Here is a 26859-nt window from a genome sequence, read left to right as displayed (position 1 = left end):
CCGGACGGGGTCCATAACCTCCGACACGGCTAACGTTTACAGGCCCGTTTATATTATCACGAATGGTTTTCAACCATTTCGTGTCCATCCCTAAATTAAGAGGCTTGAGGGGCAGCAGGAAAGAGCGAAGATACCTCCGCACGGTCTCCAAACCCCTAAGTCCCAGGGCCTGGAGCATCCCCGGAAAACCAGATTCCTCTCCAGAGAAGCCCTCCCTTCCGCCCCGCCCACCCCACGCGGAGGCCACAGGGGTCACGTGGCCGCTGGGGGAGGGGGAAGTAGGCGGCTCTGCGGCCGCCATCTTGAGGATTCGGAGGCGGGGCGTGCAGAGCTCAGGGCGCGCGCTTCGCTTGCCCTCCCCTCGCCCAGCCTCGTACCGGCGTCTGTGCTCCTCCCCACTTTTCTTGGTTCCTGCGGCCGCTCCCTGAGTGGAGGAGCGGGGAGCCCCGGAGGCGGGGGGGTGTGTCGGACGCGTGCTCGCGCCCTCCAACCGCCAGCCGCGGGGGCGCGCTCGGCCGGGCCCCCGGGGCGACGCGGGGACGAGGGGACGGGGCTGCTCCCGCGGCTGAGGCGGCGCGCGGCGGCCGAAGTGGCGGTGGCTGCAGCTGCGGCGGCGCGCTCCGGGCCTGCGTCTAGGGCGCCCCCGGGTCGGAGCTGTCGCCGTGGCCGCCGCTGCGAGAACCATGTACCGCAGCAGCGCTCGCTCCTCCGTCTCTTCCCACCGGCCTAAAGACGACGGCGGGGGCGGCCCGCGCAGCGGCCGCAGCTCTGGCTCCTCCTCAGGCCCGGCTCGCCGCAGCTCACCGCCGCCTCCGCCCTCCGGCTCCTCGTCGCGGACCCCGGCTCGCCGACCCCGCTCGCCCTCAGGGCACCGCGGCCGCCGGGCCTCGCCGTCCCCGCCACGGGGTCGTCGCGTCTCCCCGTCCCCGCCTCGGGCCCGTCGCGGCTCCCCGTCGCCACCGCGGGGCCGACGACTCTTCCCGCCGGGCCCGGCCGGCTTCAGAGGCAGCAGCCGAGGGGCGTCCCGCGCCGACTATGCCCGGGACGGCCGCGGAGACCATCCAGGCGACAGCGGCAGCCGGGTAATCCCACCCCTCGTCCAGGACTCCCTCCATCCCCCAGCCCCCTCGCCCGGAATTCCCGTTTCCAGAAACGCCCGGGGCCTCCAGACCAGGGTCCTAAGCGCGAAGCCTCCGGCCAGACTCCCTCGGGGATGCCGAGCCTGGAGTCTTCTGTCAGACCCGGGAGCGTTGACACAATAACGGACTCGGGAGCGCACGGGCGTCTGGTCGGGAGTGCGCGCTCCGTTCCTTAGGAATAGGCTGTTTCTCTCATGCCGGGTGAGGTGTGGAAAGTTTGCCAAGGCGGGGGCATTTCGTCCAAACCGTGTGGCTTGGTACTTTTTGTAGAGTTGACGTGTCCTCGGGGTTCCGTACTTTTCATCCCCTTACACCTGAGCTGCCTTCCTGGATCTTAGGAAAAAAAGCCGAAATGTCCGCTTTTGTGGCGAGTTAGGGACTCTTGAACCCTACCAGGCTTTACGTCTAGAGTATACATTGTTAGCTTAAATGAATTGGAGCTGCTGCTTCGGAATGAAGTGTGCAGGACCACAGTCATTGCCATAGCCACTACCTCTTGTCGAGTTCTAAGTCAGGAATTATGCCTAGCCTTTCATTTTACACATTCTTTTAACCCTCACAACTCTTTGAAATGAGGCAGTTAATACTATTCCTTGTTGTACAGCCGAGGAACCAACCCAGAGAGGTTCGAGTAACTCGACTAAGGTGACACGGCTAAGTGGTGGAGCTGTGGTGCAACTCAGATCCGCCTGGTTCCCCAAACCCATGATTTGAACCTCTGTGTTTCACTGCTAGAGGAACGGAGCATGAGATTAAGTTTAGTTTTAGAAATAATGTTGACTTTTAACCATAACCACCACCCCAAGAGATTCTGGTTTTTGGGAATTTGTTTTATTTTTAGTTCGTCAATCTTTTTATTATTATTATTATTTGAGAAAGAGTCTCACCCTGTTGCCCAGGCTGGAGTGCAATGGCATGATCTCAGCTCACTGTAACCTCCGCCTCCGGGGTTCAATCAATTCTCCCGCCTCAGCCTCCCAAGTAGCTGGGATTACAGGCGGCCGCCATCATGCCTGGCCTCTTTTTTAAAACTTAGTAACAAAATTCTGCTTTTTTGAGTGGCTCTCTAACATGTATGTAAGTACTGTGAGTACTTTGGTCATGGGTAAATTGATTTGTCACTATGTTAAGATTTTCAGTTGAGCAGTGCCAGTGTGGGTGGCAGTCACTACAGAGGAAGCAAGAACAGAATGCTTGTTTACACAACCTCCTTTTCTTCTCCAGTGCACCATGTATTTGCTCCAGTCTTTTCTGTCTGAGTAAATAGCATTATCCATTGCTTACATCAGAAAGTCATTATCTCCCTTCTTCCCACATCTAATTTGTCAGATTACCTCATCTGTCTAACCCGTTAGCTTTACCTCTAGAATACATCCCCAAAACTGCCCTCCTCCTGCCATCACTCTGGTCTAAGCCCTTTTACCTCTTTCATGGATTGTTGCATTTGGCTCCTTTACACTCTGCTCTTGCTACCCTCCAGTTTATTCTGGAGGTTACACAGAAATCAAATTGATTTTTAAGCTCTCACTTTATACATTTGACGTATTTATTGAGCATCTACTTTGCATTAGGCACTGTTCTGGACTACCCTGGGGATACAACAAAGTACAAACCAGACAAAAACTCCTATCCTTATAGAGTTAATATTCTAGCAGGGAGAGTTGGATAATAAGATGAAGTTAGAAATGCCATGGTATGTTAAATGTAATTAAGTACTAAGAAGGACTAAGAAGTACTAAAATAGGGCCGGGCGCGGTGGCTCACGCCTGTAATCCCAGCACTTTGGGAGGCCGAGGCGGGCGGATCACAAGGTCGGGAGATTGAGACCATATTGGCTAACACGGTGAAACCCCATCTCTCTAAAAATACAAAAATTAGCCGGGCTTGGTGGCGGGCACCTGTAGTCCCAGCTACTTGGGAGGCTGAGGCAGGAGAAGGGCGTGAACCTGGGAGGCGGAGCTTGCAGTGAGCCGAGATCGTGCCACTGCACTCCAGACTGAGGGCGACAGAGCAAGTCTCAAAAAAAAAAAAAAAGGACTAAGAGCAGAGAAGGGAGTTACAATTTGTGTGCCTGTGTGCGTGTGTGTGTATGTAATACAGTCTTGCTCTGTCACCCGGGCTGGAGTGTAGTGGCGTGATCATAGCTCACTGCAGTCTCAAACTCCCACACTCAAGCGATCCTCTCACCTCAGCCTCCTGAGTAGCTGGGACTGTAGGTGCGTACCAACATCCCAGCTGATTTTATTTAAAAAATTTTTTTTGGTGTGGGGAGAGATTTCACTATGTTGCCCAGGCTGGTCTCAAACTCCTGGCCTCAAGTGATTCTCCTGCCTCAGCCTCCCAAAATGCTGGGCTTACAGGCATGAGCTACCATGCCTGGCCCGAGGAGTTAAAATTTTTGATAGAGTAGTCAGGGAAGGCCTCCTGGGAAGGTGATTTTTGAATAAAGATCTGAAGGAGGTGAGGGTGTGCCGTGCAAGCATCTGGAGGAAAAATGTAGTCAGATGATGTCACTATCCTGTGTAAAACCCTCCTATAACTGTTAATTGCACTAAGAATAAAATCCAAATTTCCCAACCGTGCTTTCTGCCTGTCTTTTCCTCTTCTGTCACTTTGCTGCAGCCACACTGGCCGCTTTTCTGTTACTTAAAGTATACCAAGCTCAATACTGAGGTGGTTCTTTCCTTTGCCTGAAACATCTTTCTACCTGTTCTTTGCAAGGCTGACATCTCATCGTTCAGGCTTCAGGTTATCATCTGAGAAAAACCTTTTCTAACCATCCTATCTGAAGTAACTCCTTTTATGATACCATGTTTTAATGACTTTAAAGCACTTACCAGAAGTACTTTTTTTTTTTCTTTAAACTTGTTTTTGGCTTACCTCCTTCACTGGAAATATGTAGGTTCTGAGAGCAGGGACTTTATTCACTTCTCTTTTCCCATGCCCAGTAAGAATGAGAGGTCACTGTTTAGGAGAGTTAGAGGTATGGGCTTATATCTCTAAGAAGATGATAATTTTTAAAAAGTGCTTTATTTTTGGTATAGTGTCTTACCATAACCATTTCTCACCTTGTTGAACCCCTACTTTGCGGGGTCGTTTTTTGTTTTTGAGAGAAGGTCCTGCTTATTGCCCAGGCTGAAGTGCTGTGGTGCATTCATGGCTCACTGCAGCCCTGACCTCTCAAGCTTAAGCTATCCTCCCACCTCAGCCACCTGAATAGTTGGGACCACACCTGGCTAATTTTAAGCTTTTTTTTTTTATAGAGATGGAGTCTGTGTTGCCCAGACTGGTCTCACATTCTTCCCTGGGCCTATGCACCTCAGCTTCCCAAAGCATTGGGTATACAGGCATGAGCCACCATGCCTGGCTAACTTTGTAACTAGGGAGGAGAGTTTTTGGATGTAGGGATGTCTTGACCCTATTGACTAACCATATCATCCTTTACTTTTGTAGAGACGTTCTCCTGGTCTGCATTCTGACTCTTTGGAAAAGAGCTTAAGGATCACTGTTGGCAATGACCACTTCTGTGTTAGCACACCAGAACGGCGACGGCTTAGTGATCGCCTGGGGTCACCAGTGGATAATCTGGAAGACATGGACAGGTAGGCATCACCTAAGGCAGGGCATACTATACTAGTACTTGAAGGCAGAAATGTTGCTGTTTTCTGAATGATATATTTGAAAGGATGGTGCCAGCTCTAAAGTTATTTCCTATGCCACGTGTCCAGTACAAAATAAAACGTTGGGATAGAATTTTTAAGTGGGAAGAGTATAATGATGTGTAGACTCTTTTGCTGAATAAATTGTATAGAAAAAAAGACTTTAAAAAGGTCATCCGAGTCTGACTAGAAAGAAGAGGCTGAGGGGACATAATCAGAGTCCCCCAAATGAAGAACAGTTGAGATGGTATAGATTCTAAAACAGTGAAACTATGAGCAGTCCCTTCTCCAAAGAAAAGTTCTGGACAAAATGGGAAGTCTTTTTAAAATGGTGTTATTTTTTAGCTTATCCAGGCTGAAACATAGATTCAGAAAGGGTTAGGTAAGTTCATGTCTAATATATGTGTGTATGTGAAGTAGATAAAGTATTAATAGAAAGCTAGAGACCTTCAAAAATGTTTAAGTTCAGTTATTATTTTACAACTATTGAGTGCTGAGGAAGGGTAGATAAACTCCAGAGAGTTGGATATAGACCTCAGGTACTAGGAACTTAACCATATATAGATTGTAAATAATCACATTAGGTGTTTTTCACCTCACAAAAGTCAAAGTATGGATGGGAGTTCAGGAAAGCACTCTTTCTCAGAGCTGAGACCATGACTGTTAGGGTCTCTGCCCAGCACATTGGGAGTTTTGACAAATGATTAGCAGTAGCAATAAATCAATGTAATGTAATTTCAAACTGAGACTGTCGCTTGCTGTGTTGCACAGAGCATAGCTAGGCGGGTGGGGGAGAGCTGGGCAGGGAGTCTGAGGACCAGTTTTGCCGTTGGTAATACCTCAAGGTTCCATTGGATGTGGATGCAGTGAAGCAAGGCAGAACAGTCTTTTTTTTTTTCATGCTTAATTCACTTTACATTTCTTGTATAAAAACCCTATGTTGTAGCCACAGCTGGAGCCTGCGTCTTCTGCACAGAGGCTCTGGTGTGTGTCTTGATGAGGTGGTCAGTGAATTCCTGATAGGGAGACTTGGTGAATCCCGTCTCCTTCCAGAGGTCGGGGGGTCAGGTAGCTGTAGGTCTTAGAGATGGCATCAAAGGTGGCCTTGGCGAAGTTGCCCAGGGTGGCAGTGCAGCCCCTGGCTGAGGTGTAGCAGTCATCAATACCAGCCATCATGAGCAGCTTCTTGGGCACAGGGGCTGAGACGACGCCAGTGCCCTTGGGCGCAGGGATGAGGCGCACCAGCGCAGAGCCGCAGCAGCCTTTCCACCTTGCAAGGAACTGTGTGGGGCTTGTGGATCTTGTTCCCCCAGTAGCCTCTGCGCACAGGGAGAATAGAGAGCTTGGCCGGGATGGTGGCCCCTCCTTAGAGCACTTAACACCCAGACCGACATGGCCATTGTAGTCCCCGATGGCAACAAACGCCTTGAACCTTTTGCATTGGCCAGTGTGGGTCTGCTTCTGCACTGGCATAATCTTCAACACCTCATCCTTGAGAGAGGCCCCCAGGAAAAAGTCAGTGATCTCAGATTCCTTGATGGGCAGGGAGAAGAGATAGTTCTCCAGGGACTTGATCTTTATGTCCTTAACCAAGCAGCCCAGCTTGGTGACAGGCATCCACTCCTTATCCTTGGCCTTGCCTCCATGAGCTCCGCAGCCTCAGCCCTGTCCACGGCTGCAACCCCAGCCCCTCCACGGAAGCCACCGTGGTTTCCCATCCCAGGGCCCCCCGGGGCCTCTGCCCGCATCCCACCCTCTCCACCGACATCATCTGCCATTTGGTGTTTTCTCAGAGAAGAAACAAGGCAGAATAGTCTTATGTCATATAACATTGAAGCTTCTAAAGGGCTTCAAGATACATGACTGTATCACTTAATTGAGGCAATAGCCTTTGCCCTTCTGGCTGCTTCTGTTTGGGGAAATTATTGAGTAGGTAGTCTGGGTAGGTGGTACATAGTATGATTGTCTTCATTCTTTGCTGAGGTTTTGAGTTAGCTTCAGCAGTTTCTCTTCTTAGGCCTAGGATGTCACTTCCCCTTTGCATAAACTTTGTTATGCACATGTGCTTCAGATAGAACTAATTGTATTTTTAAATTACAAAAATTAAAATTTTTCCTCTTAGGGAGTTTGGGGCAGCAGTCTTCTTTCTAGAATCATGTGTTTCAGAAGCACAGGTCTACTTCAGAGAAAGTGAGATTAAGGTTCTAAACAGAGATACAAGGCCATTTAAAAAATAATGTTGCCCCCTACACATTTCTTTTCTTTCCCTTTTGTTCAGTATGGTTTGTGTGGATAATTACTGTCCACTAAAACCAGGCCACAGGACCATTGGCATACTCAGGTTGTCCCCTGACAGTGAGTCTAGTCTTCAACCAATGATACAGGCCATTTATATCCTTTGTATGTAGATGTTTGGGCCTGGTGCAGTGGCTCATACCTGTAATCCCAGCACTTTGGGAGGCTGAAGTGGGCCAATCACTTGAGGTCAGGAGTTCGAGACCATCCTGGCCAACATGGTGAGACCCTGTCTCTACCAAAAATGCAAAAATTACCCAGTGGTGGCGCATGCCTGTACTCCTAGCTACTCCAGAGGCTGAGGCAGGAGAAGCTTGAACCTGGGAGGCAGAGTTTTCAGTGAGCCCAGATTGTGCCACTGCACAGAACAAGACTCTGTCTCAAAAAAAAAAAAAAAAAAAAAAAAAAGAAGTGTATGTAGATGTTTTTTTTTTTAATTCATTTGTTTATTTATTTTTATTTATTTATTTTTTGAGACAGAGTCTTGCACTGTTGCCTGGCTGGAGGGCAATGCTACAATCTCGGCTCACTGCAACCTCCGCCTCCCAGGTTCTAGCAATTCTCCTGCCTCAGCCTCCTGAGTAGCTGGGATTATAGGTGCGGACTACCATGCCCGGCTAATTTTTTGTATTTTCAGTAGAGATGCGATTTCTTTGGCCAGGCTGGTCTCGAACTCCTGACCTCGTGATCCGTCCACCTCAGCCTCCCAAAGTGCTGGGATTACAGGCGTGAGCCACCACGCCTGGCCCCTTTTCAATTTGTTTTTAAGAGACAGGGTCTCACTCTGTCACCCAGGCTGGAGTGCAGTGGCACGATCATAGCTTAGTGTAGCCTCTGACTCCTGGGTTCAAGTGATTCTCCTGCCTCAGCCTCCCAAGTAGCTAGGAATACAGGCATACACCACCCGATGCCCAGCTAATTTTTCAAATTTTTGTAGAGATGGGGTTCTCACTGTGTTGCCTAGGCTGGTTTCAAACTCCTGAGCTCAAGTGATCCTCCTGCCTCAGCCTCCCAAAGTGATGGGATTGCAGGCATGAGCCACCATGCCTGGCCAGATGTTTATTTATTTATTTTCTGAGACTCTAGTAGTCTTTCTCTTCCTTTATTGAATCTGTTAAGTTTTATATCAGGTTTGGATGATAGCCAAGTTGGGTTTTAGTGTCTTCACCTTAGCAGCCCTGTATGTAGGACTGTAATTCTACTCAAAAGGGAACATGAACGGTAATGTGAAAAATTCTAAAACACTTGGCTTCTAAAGACTTGCGGATGTGAAGTTGATTTCTCCTGTTCATCAAAGTAATTTGCACATTTAATGTTCCATTCATGGAGCTATTTATTTAAAAAAAATTAATATCTTTTTAAAAGACATTGTCTCGCTCTGTTGCCCAGCCTGGAGTGCAGTGGCGTGATCATAGTTCACTGTAACCTCAAACTCCTGGGCTCAAGTGGTCCTCCCAGCTCAGTCTTCAGAGTAGCTAGGACTATGGGCTGCACTGCCACACCTGGTGAATTAAAAAATAAATTTTTAGAAACTGGGTTTCTATCTATCTATCTATGTTGTCCAGGCTAGTCTCCTGACCTCAAGCAATCCTTCTGCCCTGGCCTCTCAAAGTGCTAAGATTACAGGTGTGAGCCATTGTGCCCAGCTTATCGCCTAATTCCTTCTCCTTATTCTGACAGATTGAAGAAGTGGGATTTTTTTCCCTCTGATTTTCTTTAGGGACTAGAAGCAAACAGCTTTCTCGGGGCATTTTTGGGACTCATCAACAGAAAAGAATGGAGAGTTTAGGCTCTGAAGGACCTTTTAAAATATATATACATTTTTAACAGCTTTATTGAGATGTGATTTGTATGCTATATAATTCACCCGTTTAAAGTGTACAGTTCAGTGATTTTTGGCATATTCAGAGTTGTGCATCCCTCACTACAATCAATTTTAGAACATTTTTATTACACCAGAAAGAAGCTCTGTTCCTTTAGCCATTACTCCCTCCACCCTACCCCGAGCCATGGGCAATCGCTAATCTACTTTCTGTCTCTATAGATTTGTCTGTTGTGGACATTTCATATAAATAGAATCATATAATATGTGGTCTTTTGTGACTGGCTTCTTTCACTTAGCATATATTTTTTTAAGGTTCATCCGTGTTTGTAGCATTCCTTTTTATTGCTGATAATATCTTATTGTATGGATATACCATGTTTTGTTTATCCATTCATCAGTGATGAATGATTGGATAACATTTTGATTCTTTTCACTTTTTGGCAATTATGATTAATGCTGCTCTGAACATTGGTATAAAAGTTTTTATATGGACATACATACATTTTTTTAAAACTTGTTTAACAGAGATTTGTAAACACAAAAATGTAGAATAGTACAGTGAAACCCCATGTCCTCATTACCCAACTCCAACAATCAGTTTTTTTTAAATAGATAGACTTTATTTTAGAAAACAGTTGAACTTAACCAAGGCTTTCTGGGAGTATCCATCGCTGGACTCTTTCAGGGTATAGGAGATTGTACCCTTTTTAGGGCTCTTACTACAGCCAGTTCTGTTCTCATATCCTTTTGGAGTCCTGGGGAAGGAGGATATGAGCTTCTAATAAGCAACCTGATTTCTGCCTATATATATGTGATAGCTTTTCTAAGAAAACTGTTTTTGTGCCTTTTTTCTGTCTCATTCTACTGGAGATTCCAAGTTTGGACTGCAGCTTTTTAAGAGCCATCTCATTTGTAGCTTCTGGATAGTTAGTACTGGATTAGATCTTGGGCTAGTATGCCGTTTCATAGTGACATGTAATAGTTCTAGTGGGGAGCTGAATGTGGGAGTGTGAATGAACTTGCCACTCCTCATGGAGCCTATGTTTTTTCTCCCTATACTAATATGATCAGAGACTTCTTGTATGGTAGATGGTGTTTTGGCAATGGAGTGACTCAACTCATGAACATTCCTCTCTGGAAGTAGGTGTGTTTATGGCTGACAGACCTATAGAGAAAAATTTTTACCTCAGTTTGATTTCAGAAATCATCCTTGGTTTATTCCCATTTATTCCTATTTCATACTACATTGAAACCTCAAAATTTCCCAAATTCTTAGGAAGAAGGTGGGTAACAGAAACCTGGATTCCCACAGGTGGCATTCTTGTTAAAGAAGGTAACTAAAGTTTGTCCTTGATAACCTTTCATAAATTTATTCCTAGGTCTACAACTTTGAACAAAGGCAGGCTGGTGAATAAGAAAAGGCAATGTTTTGAGGTTCTGCTGGCATAGTCTCAGAGATAGGAAAGCAACTACTAAAAAAGCTAGGAAAAGTCATTTCTAGAAACTCACAAAAAACAAAAGTAGCTACTAGAAACTGCAGAAGACACTAATAGTTACCATCTTCTAGATGATAATTCACTCTGGAATGTGAGTGACATGTAGGAACTTTTATTTTTTATTCAGATTACTTAGAAGTTTTCATACATAAAGTGCTACAGGATGTTTATTTCTATCTATGATTTAAATCAGAAACTTTAGTTTTGTGTCATAGCCATAGCCCCTGAGAAGGTTAGCATTATTGGGTGTGGTATAGAGTTCTCAGCTAAAAGAATAGCTGTCCCATCCTGGATTTTTACCTCATGCCACAAAGGTCTGAGACCTTTGTATTTAATGAAATAAAAATATATGGTGAACCAAACCATCACTTTCTCTTTCCTAAGCCCAAGATTAGCAGAGTGCTTGTAGATATCCAGAGAAGGCAAAGAGGGTGACAAAACAGGCTGTGAGAGAGCTTTATGGGTTTTAATATGTGAACCATCAAGGCAAAGCATTGGAGAACCTTCTAAATCTTATGAGAAAATCATGCTAATTAGATAAATCAGTAGTTTTTTAAAAAGTTACCATGTAGTGAAACTTTTTTTTTCCAATTGAAGTATTAGAACCTTAATATACAGACTTAAAGTTGGAATTAGTATGATTTAACTGGGGTAGAGGTCGAGAGCCCTGCTGGTTCTGCTTTTCTAGTACCTCCTTTCTTTTGGTAGCTCCTGAGCACTCTTTACAACCTCTGGAACACAGCTTTAAAACCATTGATCTGAGCCACGCGTGGAGGCTCACGCCTGTAATCCCAGCACTTTGGGAGGCTGAGGCGGGCAGATCACCTGAGGTCAGGAGTTCGAGACCAGCCTGGCCAACATGTGAAACCCCATCTCTACTAAAAAAAAATGCAAAAAGTCAGCCAGCGTGGTAGTGCACGCCTGTAATCCCAGCTACTTAGGAGGCTGAGGCACAAGAATCACTTGAACCAGGGATTGCAGTCAGCCGAGATCATGCCACTGCACTCCAGCCTGGGCGACAGAGCAAGACTCTGTCTTAACAGGCCAGGCGCGGTGGCTCATGCCTGTAATCCCAGCACTTTGGGAGGCCAAGGCGGGCTGATCACTAGGTCAGGAGATCAAGACCATCCTGGCTAACATGGTGAAACCCCGTCTCTACTAAAAATACAAAAAAAAAAAAAATTAGCCGGGTGTGGTGGCTGGTGCCTATAGGCCCAGCTACTTGGGAGGCTGAGGCAGGAGAATGGCGTGAACCTGGGAGGTGGAGCTTGTAGTGAGCCGAGATTGCGCCACTGCACTCCAGCCTGGGTGACAGTGAGACTCCGTCTCAAAACAAAAAACAAAAAAATCCCATTGATCTGGACTGGTGTTTCTCAAACTTCAAAGTACAGACAAATCACCTGGAGATCTTGTTAAAATGCAGATTCTAGTTCAGATCTGCTTGGGGTGGAGCTTTGAGAAGCTGTATTTCTAAAAAGTTCCCAGGTAATGCTAATGCTGTTTCGTCCGCACTACACTTTCAGTAGCAAAGAGCTAGAATTTAGCTTGTGTGGAGTTGTGTAACTTCCGTGATATTCTGCATGCCCTAAGTCTAGTCAGAGAAATTACCCAAGAGCTCTGTCTAGATATGCTGGTAATATTACCTCTTGGTTAGAGGCTAAAGCTGCTTGTGCCCCTGGGGAAAGTGAGAGGAAATTTTCTTGGACTTCATGATTATAGTCTTTTGCCCTAAGCATTTTGTAGCCCCCTTGACAAACACCAGTCTCTTAGCCTTGTGTGCTCTTGTTCTTTCCAAGTCCATTTGTTCAATGATGCTTCTCTTTTTTCTCAGGGATGACCTGACTGATGATTCTGTCTTCACTCGAAGCTCCCAGTGCTCTCGGGGTCTTGAGCGATATATTTCCCAGGAGGAAGGGCCTCTCAGTCCCTTCTTGGGACAACTTGATGAGGACTACCGAACAAAAGAAACTTTCCTGCATCGATCTGATTATAGTCCCCATATCAGTTGTCACGATGAGCTGTTGCGGGGAACAGAACGGAATCGAGAAAAACTCAAAGGCTACTCTATACGATCTGAAGAAAGGAGCCGGGAGGCCAAAAGACCCCGTTACGATGACACAGTGAAGATAAACAGCATGGGAGGGGATCACCCAAGTTTTGCATCAGGAACTCGCAACTATCGACAGCGTAGAAGAAGCCCAAGTCCTAGGTTTCTTGACCCTGAGTTTCGAGAACTGGATCTTGCCAGACGAAAGCGAGAGGAAGAGGAGGAGCGAAGTAGGAGCTTGAGTCAGGAGCTGGTTGGAGTTGATGGTGGTGGTACTGGCTGTTCCATCCCTGGATTGTCAGGTGTCCTAACAGCATCGGAGCCAGGATATTCTTTGCATCGGCCTGAGGAAGTATCTGTGATGCCCAAGAAATCCATTTTGAAGAAGCGGATTGAGGTGGACATAATGGAGCCCTCCATGCAGGTCTCTGCTGCGTTTCTTGTAGGGCCTCTTGCTAGTCTCTCTAATACCTTAAAGCCTGGTTACTTTCCTGTGGGCTGTGTTCCTAATGGTATCTTTGTAATATGTGCTGGACCGACATTGTGAGCTACACCTTCTGGGACTGTGAGCTACACCTTCTAGGACTCTCCAAACGAAACTGTAGGCCTTTTAATGCATCAGTCGAGGGTTCTATTGCTGTATATTAGGCTTTATATTAATAAATAGATATTAAGTTTTTTTCCTTAAATTGGGTTATCCTTTAGCAGTCTTTGAGTATGGGTTTGTTGGAAATGAACCTTGAAGGGCAGGGGAGGAGGTGATCTCAATTTTCTCATCTCTCTATAGAGAGAAGACAAGATGTATGAGTTGTAGGACACTGGACTAGAAATCAGGTGATTCTGATTTTGGACCCACTTCTGCCACCAACTTACTGTGATTTTTAGACAAGTCACCTCACCATTCTGAGCCTTGATGTTTTTCCCTGACCTGTGAAAGGATGGTGAGACCACTAGTGGAAAGACCACTAGTTTTTAGCTGTCCTCTTAGGAGATAAAGGCTTTTGAAGAGGTTCCCAAGCAAAGGAATGCGGATGAGTTAGCGTTCCAGAGTTTCCTCTCCCCACTTCAGCCAAAGCAGCTCTCTCTTTTTTTTTCCTTTTCTTTTGGGGATCCATAGAAAAGAAAACAAGCTAGGGGATCTCTAAAATTCTTTTGAATTCAAATTCCTTTTAACAAATAGATAAAGGTAAGGATTCCATCCAGTTTGCCTCACTTCCTGTTTCTCCTTAACAGCAGAAACATCTGGAGATAAGGGGATTCACATTTTAAATCTGGCTAAGGATACTTTTCCTCCCTTTTATCCATACTTATATCTCACGTGTTAATTCAAGAAGACCAAAGTATTTAAGTATTTATCTCAATTACTAATGTTCTGAGATTCTGCATAAGACTAAATCAGTTGTGTTTGTCTTTGCAGCTTGAGAGTTTTTCCAGCAGTACCAGCTCCAGCCAGGATCACCCTCTCTACTCTGGGCACCCATCGCTTCCACTAAGTGGTGCTATTGCTGCTTTTGCCTCAGAGATTGAAAACAAGGGGACTATGGTAGAGACTGCTTTGAAGGAACCTCAGGGCAACCTCTACCAATGGGGTCCCCTTCCTGGGATTCCCAAAGACAACAGTCCTCTCAGAGAAAAATTTGGAAGTTTTTTATGCCACAAGGATAATTTGGATTTGAAGGCCGAGGGACCTGAGCGACACACAGACTTCCTGCTGCCCCATGAGAGAGCTAGCCAGGATGGCAGTGGTTTTTCCCGCATTCTGAGCATGTTGGCTGATTCTACTAGTACACAGGAAAAAAGGCGACGTAGCTTTCCTGACATTGAAGATGAGGAGAAATTTCTCTATGGGGATGAAGAAGAGGATTTAAAGGCAGAATCCCTACCAAAGCCCCTTGGGAGCTCTGAGAGTGAAGTTATGAGGCAGAAGGCAAGCTCCCTGCCGTCTTCAGCTCCAGCTGTAAAGCTAGAATCACTAGAAGAGACCAATCCAGAATATGCGAAGATCCATGACTTGCTCAAGACAATAGGGCTGGATATTGGAGTAGCAGAGATTAGTCAGTTGGCTGCACGCACCCAGGAACGACTTCATGGCAAGAAGCCATCATTACGCTCCTCAGCTGACCGCCGTTCCTCAGTTGACCGATACTTTTCAGCTGACCACTGTTCCTCAGTTGACCACCGCTTCTCAGCTGACCGCTGTTCCTCAGTTGACCACTGCTTCTCAGCTGATCGACGTTCCTCAGATCCCCACAGACTAGAGAGCAGGGAGGCACATCATAGCAATACCCACTCTCCAGAGGTGTCCCATCCACACCCACCTTCTCCTGTGGATCCTTACCTGCTCACAAAAAACAGCCCTCCATTCCTAAAGTCTGACCATCCAGTGGGTCATATTTCAGGACCAGAGGTGGTTGGTAGTGGGTTTCAGTCATCTGTTGCAGTCAGGTGCATGTTGCCATCAGCCCCATCTGCCCCAATTAGACTTCCACACACTGCTGCTTTATCTCAGTTTCACATGCCAAGGGCCTCTCAGTTTGCTGCAGCTCGGATACCTCCAAACTACCAGGGACCTGCCATTCCCCCTGCCTCTTTTGATGCCTATAGGCACTACATGGCATATGCAACCTCAAGATGGCCCATGTATCCCACCTCTCAACCGTCAAACCACCCTGTACCTGAACCACACAGGATAATGCCAATAACCAAACAAGCTACTCGTAGCCGTCCCAATCTCCGTGTGATCCCCACTGTGACTCCTGATAAGCCTAAGCAGAAAGAGTCTTTGCGAGGCTCAATTCCTGCGGCCCAAGTGCCTGTCCAGGTGTCCATTCCATCACTCATAAGATATAATCCAGAGAAGATCTCTGATGAGAAGAACCGTGCTTCCCAGAAGCAGAAGGTGAATATTAGCTTTGGGCATCCTGTGCCTGGGTTTTCTGTTTTACCATAAAGTTGTATATGTTTCTTAGAGGGGGCTGAAAATTTGTAAGGCTCTTTCACTTGAAGTCGTTTGGAGGCTGCTGTCATCACCCTAAGAAGTGTATATTGTTCCTCTGTTTTTCACACATTTTATCATTAGGACTAAACAAAAGTCCAGCCTTGGGTCCTATTGTGATTGTCAGACTTCCTTTTTTAAGTTTAATTCTATCCAAATTAATGGTCTTCAAACACTGTAGATAGTAACTGGGAGCCTTGAAGTCTTCAGTATGATTTCATAGTGGAGTAGGGAACCAAAGTTGGGTGTGGTGAAGGAGAATCAGTAAACCTGTTTGATCCCAGTGAATTCTGTATTCTTACCCTGTAATGATTATGTGAGTTAAAGCTAATAACTAGTTGTTGCTTGGTAATTGAAGCAAACCAAGAAATAAACTTTGCTTGTTGTGATTTATCTTAGAGCCCAGGAGTAACAGTAACATTTTTGACATGTTATTTATTTTAAAAATTACGTGTGTGTGTGTGTGTATGTATGTGTGTGTATGTATACGTATATTTTATATAGAGATGGGGTGTTCTCACTGTTGCCCAGGCTGATCTTGAACTCTTGGGCTCAAGTGATCCTCCCCTACCAGCCTCTTCCAGAGTGCTGGGATCACAGGCATGAGCCGCTGTGCCTGGCCTCTAAAGTCATTTTTTATATTATCCAGGTTCATTGGGTCCCCAGCCTGTGGGAAGAAAGCAGTGACTGGGGTAAAGATATAATAATTCTGATAATTTAGAGCAGTAGGTGAAAACTACATCAAGATAAGGAATACATAATAGAAGAATTTTGAGTGGAAGAGTTAATACTTACTGTTAATTGTAAAGGTACTTATACCTAGCAACTCACTTTGTTTAGAAACATAAAAATGTAATGTGTCTAATTTGGTTTGCTCATAAAGTTAAGACATGGCTGGGCATGGTGGCTCATGCCTGTAATCCCAGCACTTTGGGAGGCCGAGGCGGGTGGATCACGAGGTCAGAAGATCGAGACCATCCTGGCTAACACGGTGAAACCCCGTCTCTACTAAAAATACAAAAAATTAGCTGGGTGTAGTGGCACGCGCCTGTAGTCCCAGCTACTCAGGAGGCTGTGGCAGGAGAATTGCTTGAACCTAGGAGGCGGAGGTTGCAGTGAGTCCAGATCACGCCGCTGCACACCAGCCTGGGCAACAGGGCAAGATTCCATCTCAAAAAAAAAAAAAAGTTCTGAAGAAAAAAATTAGAGGGCCAGTCTCATTTTTTTCCAGTTAAAAAGTTTTAGCCAATTATCGGGAAGACAAAAAACACTTCTCTTAAGTTTCTATTGGACCTAAATACCCTGAACTTCAGTCTTTAGTTTTACTGAAGTCTTTTGGGAAAGGGAATAGGTTCAATGTAGACAGAACTTTAGAGACAGTGTTTGGAGGTCATACACTTTCTCTTTACTTTCCTTTTATAAATCTAGTCCTTAAGTCAGGGTGCTGATAATACATAGGTCTATTATAGCCACATATAGGCCTATTATATGCTGGTATAGTATAGACGAGCCATATTTGCTTTTTTCTATTAGGTAGTAGTATAGTTGAAAGATCATGAGCTTTAGGGCAGATATACCTGGATTGTAAATCTACTCTTAATGTGTGACTTTGAGTATTCTACTTAATGTTGTACAACTTCAGTTTTCTGACTATAAAATAGAGAAAATGTTGTGAGGATTAAACAACATGCTACTCTGGGCATACTGCCTATGGGTTATCCCTGGTTTGCAAGGAGCAGTGAAAATAAATAAACAACATGAAATATGTCCCTTACCTATAACACATGGTTCCTTTATCCGTGGTTCCCTTTGGAACTTAGAACCACTATCTAATAGTTGTTATCAGTGCCCTAGATGCTTCCTGCAAAAAACAAACAACCAACCTTCCTGCACAGTATAGTTTTTGAAAAGATGGACAGTTCTATTCTGGAACTTAGAATGAAATATTAGTTTGACTGTAAGGTCAGAGCCTGTGTGCAGGCATTTGGATCCTTACATTCAGATGATGTCTAGCAAGAAGGCTTCTGGAAGAGAGAAATAGAAAAGAGAATGTTGGAGGAGATGGACTCTCTTACCACTTTGTATTTTGCAGGTTATTGAAGAGAGGGAAAAATTAAAGAATGACCGGGAAGCCCGCCAGAAGAAGATGTACTATCTTAGGACCGAGTTAGAGCGGCTTCATAAACAACAAGGTATCAGCTGGTTTGCATGACTGCCTTTTTGTAATAACTTGCATAGGAGACTCAAATTTGGTACTCTCACACAGGTTCAGTAACCTGAAACTTCATTAAAAAAAATTAAACTTACAAAAAAGTTGCAATAATAGTGCAAAGAATTCTCAGGTACTCTTCTCCCAGATGATGGTGATGATGATGATGATGATGATGATGATGATTTGAGACGAAGTTTTGCTCTTTCACCCAGGCTGGAGTGAAGTGGTGTGATTTCGGCTCACTACAACCTCTGTTCCCGGGTTCAAGTGATTCTCCTGCCTCAGCCTCCCAAGTAGCTGGGATTACAGGCACCCGCCACCATGCCCAGCTAATTTTCTTCGTATTTTTAGTAGAGTTAGGGTTTCACCATGTTGGCCAGGTTGGTCTCGAACTCCTCACCTCAGGTGATCCACCCACCTCAGCCTCCCAAAGTGCTAGGATTACAGGTGTGAGCTACCACTCCCTGCCAGATTATTAACATTTTAATACACTTGCTGTATCTTTTTCTCTCTCTCAATTTGTGTGTATGTGTGTGTGTAATTTTTCCTGAACTTTTTTTTTTTTTGAGATGGAGCCTCGCTCTGTTGCCCAGGCTGGAGTGCAGTGGTGCAGTCTTGGCTCACTGCAACCTCTGCCTTCTGGATTCAAGTGATTCTCAAGCCTCAGCCTCCCAAGTAGCTGGGATTACAGGTGTGTGCCACCACACCTGGCTCATTTTTGTAATTTTATTAGCGATGGGGTTTCATCATTTTGTCCAGGCTGGTCTCAAACTCCTGGCCTCAGGCAATCCTCCTGCCTCAGCCTCCCAGAGTGCTGAGATTACAGGCATGAGTCACTGCACTGGCCTTTTCTGAACTTTTTAAAGTAACTTGTAGATGTGATGTTCCTTTACTCCTAAATACTTAAGTATTTCCTAACAACAAAGAAGGTACATAACCTTAATACACTTATCAAAATTAGGATATTAGCAGTGATACAATACTATTATCCAGTCTACCAGTCTTACTCATATTTCACATTGTCCCATTAATGCCCTTTATAGCAAAAGAAAGTGCAAGATTATTTATCACATTCAGTTTTCATGTTCTTGTAACATTCTTTAACTGAGTCTTTGTATTTCATAACATTAACATTCTGGAAAACAAGAGGTCACATATTTTGTAGAATATCCCTTAATTTTGATTTGTCTGTTTCCTTATGATTAAATTCAGGTTATTCATTTTTGGCAAGACTATCACAGAAATGATGCTGAGTTTGTATCAGGTGTTGATTTGTCCCATTACTGGTGATGTTAACTTTAATTATTTGGTTAAGGTGGTGTCTGCCAGATTTCTCCACTATAAAGTTACTGTTTTATCCTTTTTAATTAATATGTATCTTATAGAGGAGATACTTTGAGACTATGTAAATATTCAGTTACTCCTCAAACTTTCACCCACTGGTTTTAGCATCCATTGATGAGTCTTGCCTGAGCCAGTTATTATGATAATAGTTATTTAAAAAATTTTTTCGAGACAGGGTCTTGCTGTGTCACCCAGGCTGAAGTGCAGTGGCAGTGGCATGATCTCAGCTCACTGCAGCCTCCGCTTCCTGGCTCAGGTGATCCTCCTGAGTAGCTGAGACCATAGGCATGAGCCACCATGCCTGGCTAATTTTTTTTTTTTTTTGTCTAGAGACAAGGTTTTGCCATGTTGCCAAGGCTGGTCTCAAACTCCTGAGCTCTGCGGCCTCCCAAAGTGCTAGGATTACAGGCATGAGCCACTGTGCCTGGCCTGTGATGGTTATCAAATAGTGATTTTTCAAGGTTCCTCATTCCTTCTGCCTTTATTAGTTGGCTTTCTGCTGTAAGAGGGAGCTTCCTAACCCTCACTCCCATTTGTTTATTCATTTATATGAGTATGAATTCATGGATTCTTCATTTGATAAGTTATAATCTTTTATTATCATTATTTATTTTCATGCTCAAATTGTTCCAAATTTGGCCAATGGGACCCCCTGTGAGTTAGCTCCTGTGTCCTTTCAATATGTCTCCATCATTTTTGAGTACTTTCTTTTTTTCTTCTTTTTCTTTCTTTTTTTTTTGAGTTGGAGCCTCGCTCTGTTGCCCAGGCTAGAGTGCAGTGGCACAATCTCAGCTCACTGCAACCTCCACCTTCCGGGTTCAAGTAATTCCCCTGCCTCAACCTCCCAAGTAGCTGGGGTTACAGGCGCGTGCCACCATGCCCGGCTAATTTTCGTATTTTTAGTAGAGACGGGGTTTCATCCTGTTGGCCAGGTTGGTCTCTAACTCCTGACCTCAGGTGATCCACCCACCTCGACCTCGCAAAGTGCTGGGATTATAGGTGTGAGCCACCACACCCGGCTTTTTTTCTTTTTTTTTTTAAGAGACAGGGTCTCATTCTGTTGTCCAGGCTGGAGGGCAGTGGTGCTGTCATAGCTCACTGTAGCCTCAAATTTCTAGACTCAAATGATTCTCCCATCTCAGCCTCCCAAAGCACTGGGGTTACAGGCATGAGCCACAGTGTCTGGTCTTTCCTTAAATTTGGCACACACACACAAAAATGTTCCCTGATGCCTTCCCTTTTATTCCATTTTTTTATGCTTTTAGGAATTCACATACACAGTGAGGAAAAGAACATAACAAGGCTTCTAAATACTGATAGTATGAAAGAACAGAGAGTGGGAGAAGATATAATTGCTTCTGTCTGGGTTTGGACTGTTTAGGGATGAGAAATTGAGTTATTTATTTATCCTGTGAGGATTGACATCAGAGGATCTGCAGTTTGGAACAGGAGATACCATAAAATAAGCCAGCTGGGTGTGGTGGCTCACACCTGTATGCCAGCACTTTGAGAGGCTGAAGCAGGCAGATCACTTTGAGCTCAGGAGTTCAAGACCAGCCTGGTGACATGGCAAAACCCCATCTGTACCAAAAAAAAAAAAAAAAAAAAAAGATAAACCAGAGGCAAAACCTAAAACTCATTGAAGAAGTTGTTAAAGTGTCCTTAGATCAGATAAGATCAAATATATTACCCTCTAAATAATTCTTCAGCCCTCTGAAGAGAGGACAACTGCCAAATTCATAGTTACAACACTTATTAATGTTTCTGAGAGACACACACAAAATTATATATACTGTTATGGGAGTTCACGGAGCCCCTGAAGCCTGTCCATAAATCCTTAGCTAATAACCTTTACACAAAAGATAATGTCATAACCCGTTCTTTACCTTCAGAAGCTTCACTTACACCAACCCATGTGGAAGGAGAGTCTCACTTGCTCTTAGAAAAAAAAATTGTTTTTTGAGATGGAGTCTCTCACAGTCACCCAGGCTGGAGTGCAATGGCATGATCTTGGCTCACTGCAAGCTCCACCTCCTGAGTTCAAGCAATTCTCCTGCCTCAGCCTCCCGGGTAAATAGAATTACAGGCGCCCACCCCCATGCCTGGCTAATTTTTTGTATTTTTAGTAGAGATGGGGTTTCACCATGTTAATGAGGCTGGTCTCGAGCACCTGAACTCAAGTAGTCACCCGCCTTGGTCTCCCAAAGTGCTGGGATTACAGGCATGAGCCACCACGCCTAGCCGCTCTTAGAAACTTTTGTGGGCAAAGATTTTGTAACCATAAAGCCCTGACAAATTACTGCTTGTAAATGAGAAATGACTCATCTTATTTTCCCTGTGCTGCTTTTTGTTGACATTTGACTGCTCAGGAGAAATGCTGCGCAAGAAACGAAGGGAGAAGGATGGCCACAAAGATCCTCTCTTGGTGGAGGTGAGTCGGCTTCAGGATAACATTATGAAGGACATTGCAGAGCTACGGCAAGAGGCAGAAGAGGCAGAAAAGAAGCAATCTGAACTGGACAAAGTGGCTCAGATCTTGGGAATTAACATCTTTGATAAATCCCAGAAGTCTTTAAGTGACAGTAAAGAGCCTACAGAGAAGCCCGGGAAAGCAGAAAAATCTAAGAGCCCAGAAAAAGTGTCATCTTTCTCAAACTCCTCCTCCAACAAGGTAACAACCCAATTTTTCCATTTCTATCATCTTTTCTTTTCCCTTAGACTCCTATAGTTTTCTAACCATTTTCTTAACTTAGGTTTTCAAACTGTTCTTACTCTTGTTAATTATTTTCTTACAGTATAGATCAGAGCATGGTACTCCTCTTCAGAATTTCAGCAGTTCCTTGTTGCCCACAAAGAATCCAAAATCCTCAGTATTCAGGACCTTCTATGTTCTTGTTCCAGCATTTACTCCCTAACCCACTCCTATCTGGCTTCTGATCTTCTCACACTATGCTTTTGGGGGGTTCATATTTAGCAACTATGTTCATGTCTAGGTCACTACTATGTTGCTAAAGTCAGTAGATACATTTTACTTCTCAAATGAGCAGCATTTGAGGCCAAGAATCACTTTCTCCTACAAATACTCTTTTCCCTCGGCTTCTGTCACACTTCTTTTCCTCATGGTACATTAGATGCTCCTGCTTAGTATCCTTTGCTGTCTATCTCTCGTGCATAATCTTTAAATTTTTTAGTTTCTCAGGGCTCAGTCCTTGCCCAATTCTCCAGAATTTGCTCTTTCTTTCTCGGCCATTTCATCCAGTCCTGTGCTAAAATGCCATGTGACAATTGCTAGTTTTATGTTCTAGTCAAATGAGTCTTCTGAGTGTCTGACAACCTAACTCATCATTTCCACTTCATTATCTCATAGGCACTTGAAATTGAGCATGTCCTAAACTAAATTAATGGTTGTGCTCAACCTCCTTCCAACTTTTTCTTCCTCCATTGTTATGCATTCTCAATGAATGGCATACTGTCCAACAGTTTTCATGCCAACAACTTAAAAGTCACTCTTAGTGCTGTGCTCTCCCTAACTGCTCCATATGCAATCAATTACAAATTCTGTAATTACAAATTCTGTACTTTGGAGGTCCCTCTCCAAAGTAAATCTCGATTCCATGCACCTTATCATCTCCATTGACATTCAAGTCCAAGCCACATCAGTTTTTGCTTATGTTGCTATGTTAACTCTTTTTGCACATACAGCCAGTGATCATGATACTTAATCCCTTGCCTACCTCCACAACCTCATTTCATGCCTCTTTCCCTCTTGCTGACTGTAGTTTCATTACTAACCTTTTCATTCCTCAAATGTATCATCTCCTCTCATGACCTCACATTTTCTGTTCCCTTTCTTTACCATGCAAATCGAAGTCTTTCCTTATCTGCTCTTCCAACTCCAATTCATCCTTTAGATTGGATCTTAAATTACTTCCCTGACATCCTTCTCTGGTTCCCTAGACTGTTAAATTTGCCTGATATACACTCCCATAATATCTTGTAATTTTCCTTCTTAGCATTTATGACAGATCTGATTTTATAATTAAATGTGTTCCCCTAATTTGATTTTAAGGTTCAAAAGTTACAGGGACTTTATATGTGTCATTGTTCAATATGGTTCCCAATACATAGCCCAGGGCCCGGCACATAGTAATGAATACTGCTGAAGAAACATTATGTTACATCTTACACTGCGTCACCTCAAAATGCAATTTTCCAGATGTGCAATATCTGGTATTACACCTCTCTGGTTTTGCATAAATATATTAGCCTGGAATAATCTTTCTCCCAACCCCACTCACCCATTAAAGCCCAATTTGGATACCACCTCTTCCATGAAGAATTTCCAGATTCCACCCAGATCTAGTCAGCCTTCTTTAGCACTCTGTAATTTGTTTCTTTGTAAAATTTATTTCGTTGTCTTATTTAAAGACTCTTCTTACGTCTGTCTCCACTAAATGAGAGCTTCTTTTTTTTTTTTTGGTTAAAGATGGTGTCTTGCTATATTGCCCAGCTGGTCTTTTTTTTGAGATGGAGTTCTTGCTCCAGTCACCCAGACTGGAATGCAATGGTGCCATCTTGGCTCACTGCAACCTCCGCCTCCCAGCAATTTTTCTGCCTCAGCCTGCTGAGTAGCTGAGATTACAGGCATGTGCCACCACGCCCTGCTAATTTTTGTATTTTTAGTAGAGACATGGTTTTACCATATTGGCCAGGCTGGTCTCAAACTCCTGACCTTGTGATCCGGCCTCCCAAAGGGCTAGGATTACAGATGTGAGCCACCCTGCCCAGCCTTTTTTTTTTTTTTTTTTTGAGACAGTCTTGTTTTGTGGCACGTGGTGTGGTCTTGGCTCACTGCAACCTCCATCTTCCGGGCAATTCTCCTACCTCAGCCTCCCGAGTAGCTGGAGTTACAGGCGTGTGCCACCACACCCAGCTAATTTTTGTATTTTTAGTAGAGACAGGGTTTCACCATGTCGGCCAGGCTGGTCTCGAAGTCCTGACCTCAGATAATCCACCCGCCCCAGCCTCCCAAAGTGCTGGGATTACAGGCATGAGCCACTGCGCCTGTCCCCTGGCTGGTCTTGAACTCCTAGTCTCAAGTGATGATCCTCCCACCTCAGCCTCCCAAAGTGTTAGTATTACAGATGTGAGCCACCCCACCTGGCCCGAGAGGATAAAAGAGGAATCTTTTTTTATCTTTGTGTTTCCCATGGCATACAATATGTCTAGCACATAGTACATCCTCAGTTAATGTTGAGAGGTAGGAAAGAGAATATATTCTGTATTATCACCCAAGCTCTATTTTTTTCCATGTCTTCCTAGGAGAGTTTTCTTTCTCAACCAGGTAGGCCTAGTCTTCTATACCTGGGTCTTCAGTCTAGGTAGGGCCTTTGATGGGAGAAGAATTTAAAAGCTCTGGTCCTTTGTAATTGACTTATACATTGGATTTCTATTCATATACCAACCCGATGATAATCTATCATCTTGATTTGGGTGAGAATTCATGGTCTCTGAAACCAACGGATATGTTACAATTCAGTTTTCATCTCAGCAGTAAGGAATATTATGTCCACAGCGTTTCTTTCCTGCCTGTCCTTGGTATTTCTTCTTTACCTCTCTTTACAATGTATAGTTGGTTTGAGAGTTTCTTTCCCTTTCTGTTCATTTCAGAAAAGCACATACAAACTTGTAATTTCATCTACCTAGAGACAACTATTATTATTACTTTTTTTTTTTTTTTTTTTTTGAGACAGGGTCTCACTCTGTCACCCAAGTTGAGTGCAGTGACACAGTCATGGCTCACTGCAGCCTCCAACTCTCGGGTCCAAGCATTCCTCCCACCTCAGGCTCCCCAGTAGCTGGGACTACAGGTGCTCACCACCACCACACTTGGCTAATTTTTGTATTTTTGTAGAGTTGAGGTTTCGCCATGTTTCCAAGGCTGGTCCTGAACTCCTAAGCTCAAGTAATCTGCCCACCTCAGCCTCCCAAAGTGCTGGCATTACAGGCATGAGCCGCTGGGCCCAGCGGAGACCACTGTTATTAATACCTTGGTGTATAATATTATTAATACCTTGGTGTATGTTATTCCAAATACATTAATTTATTATTAATACCTTGGTGTATGTTATTCCAAATACATGCACGAAGGTATTTATTATGTATTCCAAATACATTAATTTATTATTAATACCTTGGTGTATGTTATTCCAAATACATACACCAAGGTATTAATTCAGTCCATTAATTCACTTAACAGATATGTATTGGTCACCAATAAAGTGTCAGGAACTGGTCTAGATATGGGAAGTATCACACTGAACAGTATAGACCAGGTTCATATTCTCATTAAATAGCAGAAGATGATAAATAAATAAGTCCATGTTAGGTAATGATAAGTGCCTAAAAAAAGAAAACAGGTTAAGGAGTATAGAGTGGTTAGAGAAAGTATTTTGGATAAAGTGATATTCAACGCTGTATGCTGATTTACGTATCTTTGTTGATTATTCAAGTGTATTTTATTAGTTTTCTCAGTATATCATGAACATCTTTCCATGTCAGTAAATACACTCCTATAATACCATTTTTAACAAGCTTATTTTTTGTTGTTTTTGTTGGATGGTTAAGCAAAATTTACTTAACCAATCAAATCACCTGTTGTTTAACATGATAATTTCCATAGGATAAATGTCAAGGAGTGAATTGCTGGGTTAAAGGGTATACAGTATTTTGAGGTATGTAATGTATTCCTAGATTATCTTCTAGAAGAAGGTGCCAGTTAATACTCCCACCAGGAGTGTATGAACTCTCCCATCCCCTACCTGTCTGGTGTGATTTCTTTAGTGATTTTTGAATAGGACTCAGGTAGGGAAAGAGTATCTTTGAAGCCCCAATTGTTTCCCTTTCTCTATCCTACCTTTTTCCCTGCTTGAGCCAATATACCAGGTACCCAGCTCTTCATCTTGTGTACTATAGAACCCCATTCATAGTAAGCCTCTGAGTTGCAGAAATTATCTTTTTTTCCTGTGCCTTACTCCTGAACATTAACCAAAATTCTCATTTCCTGAGTGCCTTGTTCCAGCTTGGTAATAAATTAATTCGTATTAAAGTATTTGCTGTTGATAACTTTAATATTAAGGAGTTGATATATTTTTAAAAAGGATACATGTTAACGGTGTTAAAAATTTTTTTTTTCTTTTTTTTTGAGACAGGGTCTCACTTGTTGCTGAGGCTGGAGTGCAGTGGCACAATCTTATCTTACTGCAACCTCCGCCTCCTGGGTTCAAGTGATTCTCGTGCCTCAACCTCCCGAGTAGCTGGGACTACAGGTGCACACCACCATGCCCAGGTAATTTTTGTATTTTTAGTAGAGATGGGGTTTCACCATGTTGGCCAGGCCTGTCTCGAACTCCTGGCCTCAAGTGACCCACCCGCCTCGACCTCCCAAAGTGATGGGATTACAGATGTGAGCCACCGCACCTGGCCTCTAAAGGTGTTAAATTCTAAAAGTGATATTTTAGGCAGTTAGGAATGTTTTTCCTAGATTGCTTTAACTCATTCTACGTAGATGACTTTATCTGTGTATAGTTGTATAGTCTGCTTTATGTGCACCAACCCTTCTCTCCAGTTTTTCATACCAGGATGCATGTGATGAGTTCACTATCACTTATTTTCTGCATTTGCTTTGCTTAGCCTGTCAATTACCTTTTCCATATTGGTTTTTCTTCCCTCCCTAGTCATCATGATTTTCAAATTTAACTGTTTAGTTGCATAGGTAACATATTCAACATTTACTAAAGGGTATACAGTGAAGAGACTCCTACCCATCCTTGTTCTCCACTTCCCTT

The 26859-nt window shown here is 43.9% G+C and overlaps 1 protein-coding gene and 1 pseudogene across 3 annotated transcripts in view; one reads left to right on the top strand and one right to left on the bottom strand.

Annotated features, from left to right (window-relative positions):
* The first annotated feature begins 370 nt into the window (after positions 1-370).
* The window catches only part of ZNF318 (zinc finger protein 318), a 58290-nt gene continuing 31801 nt past the window's right edge, over positions 371-26859 (top strand). Inside the window, exons 1-6 of one of the 3 annotated variants that reach the window (XM_009241913.4) lie at positions 371-1082; positions 4593-4741; positions 12246-12885; positions 13879-15360; positions 17549-17648; positions 21382-21683. In XM_009241913.4, coding sequence (XP_009240188.4) covers positions 684-1082; positions 4593-4741; positions 12246-12885; positions 13879-15360; positions 17549-17648; positions 21382-21683 — 3072 coding nt within the window. In that variant the 5' untranslated portion in view covers positions 371-683. The remainder of the gene's footprint in view (positions 1083-4592; positions 4742-12245; positions 12886-13878; positions 15361-17548; positions 17649-21381; positions 21684-26859) is intronic. The other 2 variants (XM_054557533.2, XR_008526179.2) reach the window with 2 other exon arrangements.
* LOC103890899 (small ribosomal subunit protein uS5-like) lies at positions 5734-6576 on the bottom strand (annotated as a pseudogene).

Source organism: Pongo abelii, chromosome 5 (genome assembly GCF_028885655.2).
Source record: "Pongo abelii isolate AG06213 chromosome 5, NHGRI_mPonAbe1-v2.0_pri, whole genome shotgun sequence".
NCBI lineage: Eukaryota > Metazoa > Chordata > Mammalia > Primates > Hominidae > Pongo > Pongo abelii.
This window is presented reverse-complemented; position numbering and strand designations above follow the sequence as displayed.